Raw genomic sequence first — 15,868 nt, 5'->3', positions numbered from 1 at the left:
GGCAGGCTGTTCCTCCCAATCACATCCTTCCAAGTCTCACCGTCATTACCCACATGAGTGTTGAAGTTCCCCAGTACAACAATGGAGTCCCCGCAAGTTTGTTTGTATGGAATTAAGTAAGGGTCATTTCACTAACAGCAGTACTACATCATTTCCATATCATGTGGTTGCCAGGCAACAGATCATCTAGCCTCTAGACATGTAGAGCCGGTCTGTGAATGTCAGGTCAGACCTAGACATTTCTGAAATTCCCTAGGTTCCATTAACTTTTAGATTTCTCTTAGGAAGCAAATTAGCTGCCGTGCAGTCTCATCTTACCTTTCTTTTCCCTTTTCCAGGGTCATTATGAGTCCAGGTGATTCTGTTTCATTCAGCCATTCATTCTTTCAACCTTTTTTTCACTCACATCTACACCTACAGGTGATTTACTGTAGATTGGCCAAATAACCTATTGTGGTACATATCTTTGGAAAGTGGTTTTGATTCTGTTTTAAAATCCAAAATAATATATAATATAGTCTACTTAATGGGTAGTTTCCACTTAAATGTTTTAATTCCCAGTTATGTTTAGATGGTTTTTTGCATGTCAGTGCTTTTTCGCCTTCGATCTGTACATTTCCATTTTTAACACTCTCTGGAACATATTTGCTCTTCAACTTTCTATGATGTGATAACGTAAACACAGCCTTTCATCCTTCAGTCAGAATTACACTTTTTTCACACACATCTGTCAAAATAAAAGGTTGATTTCAAATAGCTAAGAATTAGAATAGATGGGATTTTCGATCCATTCAGAACAAATTCATGACCCACCAGTTTAGAACCTCGATATTAGGTTAACATTTTAGTCCTATTTTTAATATGTTCTTGAATGTCTCATTTTCTTCATCAGTTTTATCGTCTAATCTTTCTATACCAATATAGAAATGACCATATAGAATTATTTCTCTTATTAAAATCAAAATGTGCTCAGGGACACAAGTATTTTATCTAGAAGGCAAGAAAACTTAAAACTGTGTTATTGAAATGTAGAGGATTTTGTATATTAATTGGTGAACAGGAGATTCACTATTACCTCAGACATCAGAATAGAAACCTTGTGCTATAGATGTTCTGCTGAAACACAAGCTATTACCTTGCTAGTTTCAGAAAAATCTAAGTTAGTTCAGGTGAAGAGCTTCTTATCTAAAACTGTTTGCTGCTTTGACGTTTCAGTGTTGACTCGTTTGGTGAGCTGTGTTAGCGTCATTTCCCCAGTGATTCTAGGTTCATGTTGAACTCTTGATGCAGTTCATTCTCTGACTAGACATGTACGCATTTCCTGAAGGAAATATAATCTGTGTGCTTGCATCTTGTTGAATTTGTGGACTTGTGGCTAGGTACAATGGAAAAGCAAGAAACAGTACCAAAGAGGGACTGGGGTATAAGTAAAGTACTGTATATATTTGGATGAAAGTTATGTTGCTCTACATTGCATTTGTGTGTACTAGTTATTTATTACAAAAAATGTTTGCTATAACAGTGTAACAGCACAACAGGAAAGAGAGAAAATAAGGACCAGCCTAATTATTGACACTGTTTTTTAAAACCTAAATTTACAAATCACATAAGATTAACAGCAGAATTTATGATTTGCATGAACAATATTGAAAAGGTTTTTGTAATGTGTTACATTTCTCCCAAACACATACACAAGAAAATACAACTCATGGACAGAGGTCACAAATTGGGAAAGCAACAAAACAAACTGCACAAAAACCATGAAAAGGGGTCAAACCAAGAAAGGGCCCTTTTAGGTGTGGGTCTAATGTACACGGGTACAGGTGGGCAGGGTGAATATTATTTTCTCTTATTTTATCCTGTCACTTTTCTACGTTACTCTGAGTTTGCCAGTAGTGTGTGAACAGCGGGGTAGAGTTGGGATGGCAGATGTCATGTGAAGTGTCAGATCTTCACTTTTTTAGATCGGTGTTTAAAACTCTGTAGTCTCGTTTTCCTCGCTTAAAGTGAATAGGGTGGCGTGAATGTTTGGTTGCCAGGATGCGTGCACAGCTTTTAATGATGTTTACAGTAAAAGGGTCTTGCAAATACACTCTTTAGTAGACCATTTCTAAAGCAGAGATAATCAATTTTTCATTACTCTCACTAACTGGATTCAACAGCTCTTTTCCATCAGGTCCAACAATTCTTTTTATTCATTCATTCATTCAAGCTTTATTAAGGACACAAAAACTAGGTCCATAGAATAAAATAAAAAATATGCACAATAAAAAGAAATTGCATTAATCCATATATTACTGACACATAAAGGCTCGATCGCCAGTGAGACCACATTTTAGATGTAAACCTGGTAGAACTAATCCTGGGACCGACCAGGGCTTTTGATAAAGATGAGATTTGTTCCACTCTTGTCCTCTGATGTTAGATGACAAAAAAAAAGAAAAAAAAAAAAAAGCATGACATGGAATACCTGAAGGTTACAAAACCATTAGAAGCTGACCTTTAAGCCATCCTCTGATGATAAAAATAGCAAAACACCTGTGCTCTGATAGAGGTTTCTTTGCCAGAGAGTTCATTTTGCACAAAGCATTTGTTGTTTGTTTGTTTTTTGTCATTTCTTCTCACTGATGTTTTCTATTGTTTGTTGCAAATCTGCTATAAGTGTTAATCCTCTGCTTCTGCAATGAACAGTCAAGGAATATTTCTTTGGTGAATGAAGCCCCCAATATAACTGTAATACTACACAATCCTGTTTATGTATTCATGCTAAACATTCAGTAAATAAGCAGCAGAAATTAGTAAATTACTACAATGGTAAACAAAAACTTGCCTTGGTGTCAGTGGCCTTTAAATACTATAACAGATCACAGTTATGCAATTTATTTAAATGTCAGACTTTCCTTTTTAAAATATTGTGTGCCTCAGTCAGATCAATATGGATTACTTGGTGTTAATGATTTCACTTTGAGATTTATGGCAGTCATTTTGTAAAACTCCCTCTTTTTGTTTTCAGGTTTCTTTGTCTTCCTGGGTACATTCCTCTTAGCCAATGCTTCAGTTGCTGCATCTCGTATCCTACACTCAAGACTGCTTAATAACATACTGCGATCTCCCATGGTATTTTTTGACACAACACCCACTGGAAGAATAGTCAACCGTTTTGCAAAGGTAATATTTATCCCCTTGTCTCTGTCAATGTTAGATCAAGCCATGACCTCATGTAAATATCAATATTAGTTAAAATGTGAAGTATTAAAAGAAGGATAGGACAGACTTCAAGTGCGATAGATATTAATTTAATATAGAATTTGGTCCTGATAATCCCAGTGATAACCTCAGTCAGATATGTTAATTACAACAGTCTGCTGGACTGTGAACTTTAATTAATTTCACTGATCAAATGGAATGGTGTCATCTGTTCTGGCTACTGCATGTATTACGTGCATATTTCACGTCTAATGAAATATAAGGAGAGAACTGAGGACATCTGAGGACCAACTGCTATGACATCCAGCCCCCAAAATCTAATGTCCATAAATATACCTCAGCCAAGGAAGTTATGGGATCCTTCCTTGTCTGCCTACCTGCCTATCTCTCTGTGAGAAGGATTATGCAAAAATCTACAGCTGTGATTTTTACGAAATTTAGCAGAGGATTAGAACATGTGCCAAGAACAAACCCCATAAATGTTTGAATAGATCCGTAAAAAGCAGGAGCAGTTACAGTACATATTAGGACTGTAATAGTCAGTCTTATTAAAGTAAAATAAAGAAACCAGTGGCACAGTGGTTCTTCCTCTGACTCATGTTTCCAGTGTACATCCTTTTATTCATTGTTGATAATAATGTTGAACACAAAGAACAGTAGACTGTGGTGTTTACACTGTGAGCTCACAGGTACAAGTCATTCTGTGCCGAGCATGTAATAAGCAATGTGTTTAAAAGTAGGGGGATCTAATTACAGAAATGATGTAAAATTATTTATTCATGGAATTTTCATTAGCGTATAATCACCTGAAAATTAGAATCATGTTTTTGTTGCCTCACAGTGAATTATTTCTACCTACACATGGTCCCTTCAACAGATCTACTGTGCTCTACTGCCATGTTTCAACAGTAGCTCAGACCAAATTTCCTCTTCTCTCCTTTTATTCATTTGCTTTATGTGAGGCAGCTTTTAGCATTAAGGAGTGTTACATCTATTCTACTATTAGTTCTATATTTGAATGTAGAACAGAGTTATCTGTCTCTCAAAAAGTCCAAAATAGACAAACCAAACACTGGCTCTAACTAAAGCCTTTCACATTTATATGTTGCTGCTGCTGTAGGGGAGGGTGAGTCCAGGGCTATTCTGGTCCTTTCAGTTTGTAACTTCACTGCTACATGGTAGTAAATTTTACACATTGAACTTTTAAGTTTAGACTTCCTTTACTCTGGTTTCATAGGATATATTCACAGTGGATGAAGCCATTCCACAGTCCTTCCGCTCCTGGCTGCTTTGTCTGCTGGGTGTCCTGGGGACGCTGTTTGTCATCTGTCTGGCCACTCCTTTCTTCGCCATTATCATTATTCCTCTGGCTTTTATCTACTGGTTCGTACAGGTAAGTGGAGGAAGAATGTGCAGGAAAAATTTCAAAAAAAGAAGAGAAAAGTAACTGAATCCAATTGACTGTTCTGTATCGATCTCTCTCTACCTCTTTTTACAACTAGCGTTTCTATGTTGCCACTTCAAGGCAGCTGCGCCGGCTGGACTCGGTGTCTCGCTCTCCTATATACTCTCATTTCGGTGAGACGGTATCAGGACTGTCAGTGATAAGAGCATACGGTCATCAAGATAGGTTTCTCAAGCACAATGAAATAACCATTGATGAAAACCTCAAGACTGTCTACCCGTGGATCGTGTCCAACAGGTTATATACTAACTACCACTACATCTGGAATCACATAAGTCATCAGTAAATTTGACGACATCACAATGACAATCACATTTCGGTGTATTTTTGTGTGTTTTCACATTACAGATGGCTGGCCATTCGTCTGGAGTTTGTGGGAAACCTAGTGGTGTTTTTTGCGGCTCTGTTTGCCGTTATTTCCAGAGACAGTCTGAGCAGTGGCCTGGTTGGCCTTTCTATATCCTATGCCCTAAATGTCAGTGAATGACACTCTTCTACTCTCATTATACTTTCTGCTCAAAAGGGTGTTCTTATTGGCTGCAGTAAACACTCCCCTATCTCACTGATTTTTACAGGTAACCCAGACACTTAACTGGCTTGTAAGAATGACCTCAGAGCTGGAAACCAATATTGTTGCTGTGGAGAGAGTGAACGAATACACAGAGATTGAAAATGAGGTAAACTGAAGTAGCAGCTCATCTGTGCTTCCATAAATAACTTCGTCAGCATGGGGTCATTTATAACTGTAGCAGCAGAGCAAAGATTTCTCTCACATTTTTTTTTTGCCAATTGGATATGCTCAGTTACTGGCATTTACAGTAGTTGTTGAGGCATGACACACCATTTCTAATTCTCATTACATTAATGACTTTTTAGGTTTACCACTTTGGATTTAGTTGTACCTAAAGTACTGACACATTTTTTGTCCCGCATTAAATATGTTAAGAGTAAATTTTTTTCCAAGATCTGTGGTAAATTAGCATCTCAGAATCAGGTTGTTTTTTCAAGAAACAAAGTGAAACAAATGTGAAAATTCAGCACAGTTTACCGCCAAAATTCTACTAGGGGCAGCAACCATTTCAGTCCTTTTTCAGCTAGGTTCCATGTTTCTGTTGTTGTCTTTATGGAGCATATTGATGCTCTGCAACTTGGGTCAGTCATTTTTGTCGACCTTGATGCAGATAGGCACACATACCCTCTAAGATTGACATGTGCACCTTATAAAACCAAAATGTATTGACCAAAAACTCTCATTTGCAATTAGCTCAGTGTGCTAAGAGGTTGAAAATTGTGACAGATGGGCATGGATGCTTAACTATGGGGCCACAGCCAATAAATCTGCATCTGGACACAGACTATCCACATGCTGACTCAAACTGATTGCTTGATTGACTGACATCTTTATTTCGATCATGTAAATGACAATTTAAAAACAGAAATGCAAATAAATGATAATCAAGAGAATGAGAACAAAACAAAACAGTAACTTAACACTGCAACGTCTTACGCCTCAAAATTTACATGAGCGAAAAGGAGTAGGAAGAAGTATAAACTTATCTAATCCTACCCCTTCAAACCTTTCCATGCTTACTGAAAACAACACTCCCAAATTTATCAGCAGTTTTGAAACATGTACATTTAGTTGCTCATCCATATTACAACACATTTACCAACACATTGCAAAACTGATATCCAAATAACAAACAAGTACCTTATGGAGTTTATTTATTAATGTACCTCTGGAAAATCATTTCTTTATTTCTCTTTTTAAATACAGTCATACTGGCAATATGCTTTAGTTCTGCACTCAATCTATTCCACAGTTTAACTCCCCTAACAGTGATACAGAAGCTGTTCAATGCTGTACACACGCTTCTGACCTTTAGATTTAAATTTACAAGCATCATCATAGAACTTCTAATTCTAAAACCTCTTAGAAAGCCGTACTTACTCGTGCTGTTAAATAATTGGCAACAGTGTATGAATATGTAAATCATCTTTTCTTTTCCAGATCATAAATGTATAGATGATATGTTTTGGTTTTTTGTGTGTTGTGATTCTCGTGATATCTGCTCACACCATTTCTTTTTTTTTTTTTTTGTTTTGTTGATACAGGCTAAGTGGATAACTGACAAACGGCCACCGGAGAAGTGGCCTGAGGAAGGAAGGCTACAGTTTGATGATTACAAGGTTCGATACAGGCCTGAATTAGAGCTGGTGCTGCATGGAATCACCTGTGACATTAACAGCACTGAAAAGGTTTGTTTGTTTCCTGTATATATAACTGATGGGCACAACAAGCCTAGAAGATTTACTGAGAGTACAAAAAGACTGCACTCTTGAAATGATGTGTTTGGGGACTGACTGTGATCATCTCTGCTTATTTTAATAATTTTATGTTATCATAAATCCTTATACAGGGTAGGGAAGCAAAATTTACAATATTTTGAGGCAGGGATTGAAAGACAGTGTATGACCAATTAGTTTATTGAAAGTCATGAGAATTTATTTGCCACGAGAAAATTTACATCATAGAAAATGTTTTTATTCTATGTGTCCTCCTTCTTTCTCAATAACTTCCTTCACACGCTTCCTGAAACTTGCGCAAGTGTTCCTCAAATATTCGGGTGACAACTTCACCCATTCTTCTTTAATAGTATCTTCCAGACTTTCTCGTAATAGTTTTGCTCATAGTCATTCTCTTCTTTACATTATAAACAGTCTTTATGGACACTCCAACTCTTTTTGAAATCTCCTTTGGTGTGACGAGTGCATTCAGCAAATCACACACTCTTTGACATTTGCTTTCCTGATTACTCATATGGGCAAAAGTTTCTGAAAAGGTATGGATAATAGTGTTAGGTATGATTATGACATCAATATATGTTTGGTTTCAAAACAATTGATGTAGTGCCTGCTGAGAAAAAACAACTAAATGTTCATTGTAAATTTTGCTTCCCCACCCCGTACAATATGTATTTTCTATGTGTAGAGCATCCAGAGAAAGTAGAGCACAAAGGATACATAGAAAATAAAAGTGTTAGACATAATAATAATAATAATAATAATAATAATAATAATAATAATAATAATAATAATAATAATAATTCCTTATATGGTGTGTCAAGTACCTTTATTTATTTTATTGATTTGTATGTTTGTAAAAAATCAAAAGACGACACAGAACAAACACCATTTCTGCTGTTATTTGTGATATGTGTTATGACAGTTTCTAGTGGATGTAATATACAGGGTGTCCCATAAGTCTCCATACATAGGAGACATAATACATATGCTTCTAACATGTATTTCTTTATATTTCTTCTTTATAGTTCTTCAGCAGTGGAGGACACGCATTGAAATGTGTTTCCGACAAAATGGCAGTCATATAGAGCATATTATATAAATAAAAATGGTTTATGTCAAGAAACGTTTATTTTTCCTATGTATGGAGACTTATGGGACACCCTGTATAAGTCTACTGCAAGACATGCTTTTACAAGTGCAAAACTGAATATTATTAGTCATATTTTACATTTTTAAGCATTAAAATCTGAGTGAAGTTGAGGGACAATGATTGTAGGTGGTTACATCTACAGTCATGGAAAAAATTATTAGACCATCAAAAGTCATCAAAAACAATGGTTATACCAGGGGTCAGAAACCCTGGTCCTAGAGAGCCACTATCCTGCATGTTGTAGATGTTTCCCTCTTCCATCACACCTGATAGTCATTATCAGGCTTCTGCAGAGCTTGATGATAGGCTTATCATTTGAATCAGGTGTGTTGGAGGAGGGATACATCTAAAACATGCAGGATAGTGGCTCTCTAGGACCAGGGTTACTGACCCCTGGGTTATACAATCAAGTACTAACTCCTGTGTGTATCATGTGACTAAAACAGACAGAAAAGAAAACATGGAATGCCTAAAAGCACTGTTTTTGGCAGTACAATGCCATAGCTATTGATGTAAGAATTTAAGTGATTTTGGTTATTATCAAGAAAACCATGGAAAATGGATAGATATCAGCTTTAAAATTAAACTCTTACGAGCTGTTTTTGTTGTTATCATTATATTTGTTCAAACAAATGTATCCTTAGCTGTACCAGGCATTAAAATGAACAAGAAATTGAAGAAAACAAGGGTGGTTTCATAATTTTCTTCTGCGACTGTATATGAAAGACATGTCAGTCATTATGTCTCTGTCTCACCTCATCCAGATTGGTATAGTGGGTCGCACAGGAGCTGGAAAATCGAGCCTAACCAACTGCTTGTTTAGAATAATTGAAGCTGCTGAGGGTCGGATCATCATCGATGATATTGACATTTCCACAATAGGCCTGCATGATCTCAGAAACAGGCTCACAATCATACCACAGGTGTGCACAAAAACATTCAATGTTAACACTTTATTTCTATTGGTTTTTAATCATATGCTGACTTATCCAACCTTTGGGTGTAGGATCCTGTGTTGTTTTCTGGAACTCTGAGAATGAACCTGGATCCATTTGACAAATTCAGTGATGAGGAGATTTGGAGAGTACTGGAGCTCTCCCATCTGAAGGATTATGTATCTGGGCTGCAGGAGAAATTACAGCATGAAGTTGCAGAAGGAGGAGAGAACCTTAGGTGAGTCAGGCAAAAACACTGATACAGTGTTTATAATGGCCCCTCGAATACTTACCCCTTTTATTTCTTTGATCTTCTATCCACTTTTTCCTACTTATCCATGTGGCATAAGAACTAAATTCTATGAAACTCTGGGCTTTCGTAGCTCTACTACTTGAAATCCTGTTAAAAAAAAAAAACAAAAAAAAAAAAAACAACATCACAGATGTTTTCTGGGCCCAAGCCATTTAGAGATTTGTGCTACAGGCTTTCTGTTCTTCTCTGTAATTAACTGGAAGCCAGTGTAAAGCTTTTTAAACTGGAATAATGGGTTAGCCATGTACCCATCAAATGTTGGCCTCTATCCCAAAACCACCATTACAGAACTTTTAACATCATTATTGTGTAGATAATATTCTATAAATTCTGAACACAAACACTGAACAGACACTCATGTCCATAATACATGAACAGTAATACATTTTGTTATGTTTCCTCTGTACATCACCACAATGGACTTGAAATGAAGTGATTAAGATGTAATTGACATGTAGACTGCTACCTTCAACTCAACGAGTTTAACAAAAATATTAGATTAACTGTTAAGGAATTACAAACCTTTTAAACATGGTGCCTCTATTTCAAAGCTTTAAAATAATTGGACAACTGTCTCACAGGCAGCAACATGTCCAGATATGTCCTGTTCTTTAGTTATTCTATGACAAAATGATAGGTCTGGAGTTGATTCCACATGTTTAATTTACATTTTATAGCTTTTCACTCGAATTGTCAATATGAAGTCCAAAAAGGTGACAATGCAAGTGGAGGACAGACAGATGCTAAAAAATTAATTGTACGGTGCAAAGTAAACGGTAATGGTCATTATGATGAAGGTGCAAAATACATTTAAGTGCATAGCAGAAATAGATTTAAAAAAAACTGAATAAATCTATCAGTGACATAATGAAAACTTTAGGAGTGGTCAAATTAACAATTAAAAGGAAAGGCTCCTGGAAGAATATGTGGATGATTGCAGAAGTATTAGAAAACCTTTTTGCATGTTCCAGCCAAATTGAGAACACACTTGAGGAGGAAGACATGTCATTATTAAGGTGTACAATCAAGAGATTGACAGATGTAAACACAGAGGGTCAACAACAATGTGCCAACCACTAGTAACACTCAACAACAGGCAACAGGCAACGGGCCTGCGCAGTTCTGAAAAAAGATTGTGTGGACAGATGAAACCAAGATTAACTTATACTATTAATTTACGCTAGAATGCTGGTAAGATGAAAAGAACAGCTCATGGTCCAAAGCAGACCTCATCATGTGTCCAGCATGGTGGATCAGTATTATGACATGGACATGTTCAGCTGCCAGTAGAGCTGTCTCACTGCTGTTTATTGATGATGTAATGCTGATAAAAGGAACAGGATGAATTCTGAAGTATACAGTTTTTTTTCATGTCAGGCATCTGCTACAGCAGGGGTGCCCAAACCCTGGTCCTCGAGAGCTACTATCCTGAATGTTTTAGATGTATCCCTCTTCCAACATACCTGATTCAAATGATAAGCCTATCATCAAGCTCTGCAGAAGCCTGACAATGACCATCAGATGTGCTGTAAGAGGGAAATATCAAAATCATGCAGAATACAGGCCCTTGAGGACCGGAGATGGACATCCCTGATATAACATGCAGGATAGTAGCTCGCTAGGACCAGGGTTGGGCAGTGTCAGTTTGAGCTACAGTATATTTTTCTGTTTTGCGCCCGTTTGTGATATAAACTCATCACACTCTCTTCTCAGTGTTGGACAGAGGCAGCTTCTGTGTCTGGCACGTGCACTGCTGAGACAGTCTCGTATTTTAATTCTGGATGAAGCCACAGCCGCTGTAGACCTGGAGACGGATAATCTGATTCAGAATACCATCCGTAAAGAGTTTTCCCACTGCACAGTCCTCACCATTGCACATCGCCTGCACAGCATCATGGACAGCTCAAGGTGAGTCATGATTTTTTAATTAAGTGTCTCGCCTTACCCTTAACAATTGCAAATACATCTTCCCTCTTTTTTCCCACTTTTCTCTGCTTTGCGCCTGGCACAAACCAACAAAAGGCCTCCATATAGTATGATGTGAAAAGTTGTAACATTTACACAAAAACAAAAAGCAGAGATATGGAAATGATAAAAGGACTGCATTTGCAAAGCTGTTTTGTGTCTTAATGGTTCCCACAACATTTTAATAAAAGAACTGCATTTGCAAAGCTGTTTTCTATCTCAATGGCTCCTAGAACACTTTGTGAGTCACATTCATCCATTCAAACTCCTCCAACAGCAGCTGCCTAGAGCAAGACTGGTTTCAGCATCTTAAATAACACATTTAATTGTCTTTTTTTCCCCCATTTTATTGGTAAACTTATTTTGCCTGGCTCAAAAAGTCTCTACCTGGATGTCAGTCAGCAACAACTTATTTAAACACCCTAACTGATACAATGAGTAACCTCTTCTTTCTTAGACGGTCATGACAGATAGTCTTTGGAGTCATGGAAAAGATAGAGTACTGTATAGAGAAAAGAAAACTACTACAGAGAATGCAGAAATTACAAAAAAAAATTGGTGAATGACTGTCCAACATATCATTCAAATTTTAGTGGTGAACTGCGAGCTTTGAGGAAGAAACATGATTGAAAAAAACACTTGAGAGGTTAAATTAATTGAGTCAATGTTTGGCAGAAGAAAAAAAACTGTGTAGCCTTAAGAAAATCTCTTATCGGTGAAAAAAAAAAAGGCTTCAGATTACTAGGGGAAATAAAAACTGGACAGGGTTTCAATGGAAAAAGGCCATGTGGTCTAATTAGTCCAGTTTAATCCTGTTCCATAGCTCATCAGGGTGAGATGAGTGGTGGATGAAGTGATTACCCATCATGCCTAGTGCCTACAGTACAAGCCTGTGGGTGCAGTGTTATGATCTGGGATTTTTCAGTTGGTTAAGTCAAGGTTCATCAACATTATGCATCCAGAAAATCTGATCAACTGACTACCTCCTACGTCCTGCAATAACAATGCAATATTTATTCAGTATTTGTCAAAAATAAATGCACTATTTTTACATAGACCTGGTTCATAGGGATACATACTGTTTTTATAGGAAATACATACTGTAATAGATACGTTTTGTTTCATAAATATACATACTGTTATTCACAGTAATACTACACAGTAATAGTGCTAATATTGTTCATAGATGCACATACTGTTAATACTGTCAACTGCACCTATTCATATTTTATCCAGTTTTAATTTTTTTGTTTTTATCCTAATAAGCTCCATTCTTATGTCACTTTGTTAAATTTGTAAAAAAACAAAAAAAAAAAAAAAAAAACAACAAAACAAACAAACAATAATAATATTTTCTTATCTTAATTTTTAACTTTTGTAATGTTATATTTGCTCTATTTTTATGTCTGCAGCACTGGTGTTTGTAAATATTGCTGCACTGACTGGAGTTGTATTCCTAATAATAATAATAATAATAATAATGATAAAAATAAATAAATAAATGAAATAATAATAATAATAATAATAATAATAATAATAATAATAATAATAATACATTTTATTTGTATAGCGCTTTTCATATAACTAAAAGACACTTTACATACAGCAGATAAAAACAGAAACAGACTTATTAAAAACAGATTAAAAGCAGGTGCAAAAGGCAGGTATATGAATATAAAACACTTAAACAATAGATATTAAGATTAAACATTAAAACCAATCTTAAATAAATGAGTTTTTGAAAGGGATTTAAAGGTGTTGGGGTCGGAGCAGTGTCAGATTGAAGGTGGGAGGGAGTCCCAGAGGGTTGGAGCTGTGATGGAGAAAGCTCTGTCCCCCCAGATTCCTAATTTGGTTATACATACAATGACAATAAAGACTATTCCTTTCCTTTCCTTTCCATACCATACCTGAATATACTGAATGACCAGGTTATTGCATCTGTGGATCTGACAAGAAATGTCAGGATTCCTCAGGTTCAGATTATGACAGAGTGGTTCAGGGAGTGTGAGAAGTCATTTTCACTACTTGGGTTGGACACCACAGAGTCCACACCTTAACCCCACTGGGATGAGATGGAGATTTGACACAGTGGTCTGACTCTGCTATGGGCAATACAAGATACTGGCAAAAAGAAAAAAAAAATACAAAAACACTGCATCTCTGAATGGACATAAATGACACGCATTGAAATGACACAATGGTAAATTTGTGACATAATCACAGCTAAAAGTGGTTTGGGCAGTGTACATCCATTAGTCCCAAGTCGTTATGTGTTTACATGGTTTTGCTAATACTGTATTTCAGTGATTTTGTAATCTGCCATGAAATTGTTACCCACTTTAGGGAAAAAAAAAAAAGGAGGTCCTGTTGAAAGGTGTTTTGTGCCTCTTCTTTTATGAATCTCATAGCATTGACTGATTGTGCCTTTCTACATGATCCAAAATAGCCGCCTTCTCCTCTCCTCCTCTTTTCCCTTGGTTGAGTCATAAATTCCTTTGGATTGTATTATTACCTCCACCAAGGAACGGCGGAGGTTATGTTTTCATCGGGATTTGTCTATTTGTTTGTGTGTTAGCAAGATAACTGAAAAAGTTATGGAAGGATTTTGATGAAATTTTCAGGAAATGTTGATACTGGCACCAGGAACAAATGATTAAATTTTGGTGGTGATTGGGGGGGGGGGACTGATCTGCCTTGGCGGAGGTCTGCGCTCTCCAAGTGGTTTTTTAGTGTTATGTATGTTATTTTTGGCAATCTACTGGGAAATGCGCAAATTTTACCAATTCAATTTGAAAGTTGTTGTACACAGCAATTGCAATAAATGTGTAATAATTATTTCCAATGTTGCATCTATATGAGATATAACTTTTTCTATATGTTGCTTCCTCACAGGGTAATGGTGCTCGATGCTGGTAAAATAGTGGAATTTGACTCTCCAAGCAACCTGCTCATCAAACAAGGCCATTTCTATTCCATGGCAAAAGATGCTGGGATAACACAAGTGGAGGACACAGTTCTCTGATTTGCCAAATTTTGTTTTTGCTTGTTTTTTCCATTTGTTTTATTTCATTAATTTCTTCTATGGTTAGACTGTGAAAATTATATTTTCTTCTACATAAATAAGTATTGTAACGTTTGTATTTATAGGAAGAGATTTAAAGAAATGATATTCTTTGTACATAATTTTTTTGTATCTGAACAATGTGTACCTTGATTTTTAATGAATTGTTAAAATGTTGCATCCCCTGTGTTGAAACTTGTTTATGTCAGACCTATATGGGTGCGTCTATGAAACTGGGTTCATTTTGGTACCTGGCACTTTGCCAGCTTTTTTAGACCCAATAATAAAAAAGAAATTTAAACATATTTCCCCCCAGGATGTACCTAATGATGACCTCAGATAAATGCCAAAAAATTATACTCTTGCTCTGAGCCATCCCAAAATAAATGAATTTTTAATAAAATATTGGGGCCAAAAATAGGACCAAAATTGAGACAGGAAAAGCTCCCTAGGTGTCAGTGCATTTGATCTGGAAAACATGGCTTGAAATTGTCTTATATACCGCTATAAATAAAGACACTGTGTTAAATTTGATGATCCTAGTGGTTTTTCTAATTCAGACATGCATATTTTTCATGAGTCAACAATCTCACTCCAGGTTTCGTGTGTAACCCATTTTGTCCATTGGTGTTACATGTGGAACCTGCCTATTTAAACACATACTGTATAAATTGCGAGTAATTTTGCAGCAGCGGTCATTTTCTGCCTTGCATAATTAGTTCAATTCCCATAATGTACCTGTGAGAGAATAAAAAGATATTCGAAAAAATAGTAGTGCGTAATGTTCGTGTCCTTTTTGCCGTGTTGAATGCAGATTTTTGTATTTTAAAATATATATATATATATATATGTAAAAATGTATTAATCTCAAAAATACTTTCTCTTTTATCTCAGTATTTATTTTTAAAATAGACCCAAAGTTCTTCCAAACTTGCTTCATAACATTAGTCTACATCTTGTTTGAATGCTTAGCCCCTCTGTCCTGTTTTTACCAGTTTCATAGAAATACCCATGTGCAGTGTTAAGTCTAATGCTGAATGGGTTTTTCCCAAATGTTTTTGGTAAAGTAAGGAATATGTGTATAAATGCTAGTATTGCACTCATATCTGATTAACTGGGGGCAAAAAACCGAGTTTTATCCTTGCAGGATACAACCTTATTTACAGGGTTGGGTACAGTTGTAGCTGTAGCTCTCTCTGCTCAGTCTCATTGAAATTTACAGGTGTACAGGCTGATATTGCAATGGCAATTTGAATCATTGTCCAGCTATAGTTCAAAGTGACCAGGAAAAAAAATCTAGTTAAGGAATATGAAAAAAAAAAAAATCCAAGCAGTCATATTGCTTCTGTATTAGGACATAATTCAGCCACAGCACTTCAAGATGCTCCTTGTCAGACTTCTAAGATAAACCCTGACAATAAGCCCTACATATGAGCTATATTGGTGTGCAGGTTTTGTTTTG

The 15,868-nt window shown here is 36.2% G+C and overlaps 1 protein-coding gene and 1 long non-coding RNA gene across 2 annotated transcripts in view; one reads left to right on the top strand and one right to left on the bottom strand.

Moving 5' to 3' along the window:
- abcc2 (ATP binding cassette subfamily C member 2) overlaps positions 1 to 14,745 on the top strand; it is a 31,748-nt gene extending 17,003 nt beyond the window's left edge. The window contains exons 23-32 of the mRNA XM_030155272.1: positions 3,014 to 3,168; positions 4,445 to 4,600; positions 4,710 to 4,909; positions 5,021 to 5,147; positions 5,248 to 5,349; positions 6,788 to 6,931; positions 8,894 to 9,052; positions 9,136 to 9,302; positions 11,091 to 11,285; positions 14,238 to 14,745. Coding sequence (XP_030011132.1) covers positions 3,014 to 3,168; positions 4,445 to 4,600; positions 4,710 to 4,909; positions 5,021 to 5,147; positions 5,248 to 5,349; positions 6,788 to 6,931; positions 8,894 to 9,052; positions 9,136 to 9,302; positions 11,091 to 11,285; positions 14,238 to 14,367 — 1,535 coding nt within the window. The 3' untranslated portion in view covers positions 14,368 to 14,745. The remainder of the gene's footprint in view (positions 1 to 3,013; positions 3,169 to 4,444; positions 4,601 to 4,709; positions 4,910 to 5,020; positions 5,148 to 5,247; positions 5,350 to 6,787; positions 6,932 to 8,893; positions 9,053 to 9,135; positions 9,303 to 11,090; positions 11,286 to 14,237) is intronic.
- On the bottom strand, positions 14,318 to 15,749 carry LOC115433785 (uncharacterized). Its single transcript, XR_003937422.1, has 2 exons — positions 15,416 to 15,749; positions 14,318 to 14,617 (listed from the first exon to the last, which is right to left on the bottom strand). It is a non-coding gene; the product is annotated as an uncharacterized LOC115433785 (long non-coding RNA).
- Positions 15,750 to 15,868: the final 119 nt, after the last annotated feature.

This window comes from Sphaeramia orbicularis, chromosome 15 (assembly GCF_902148855.1).
Source record: "Sphaeramia orbicularis chromosome 15, fSphaOr1.1, whole genome shotgun sequence".
Lineage (NCBI taxonomy): Eukaryota > Metazoa > Chordata > Actinopteri > Kurtiformes > Apogonidae > Sphaeramia > Sphaeramia orbicularis.
Note: the sequence above shows the minus strand (reverse complement) of the source record. Positions and strands in the feature narration are given on the sequence as shown.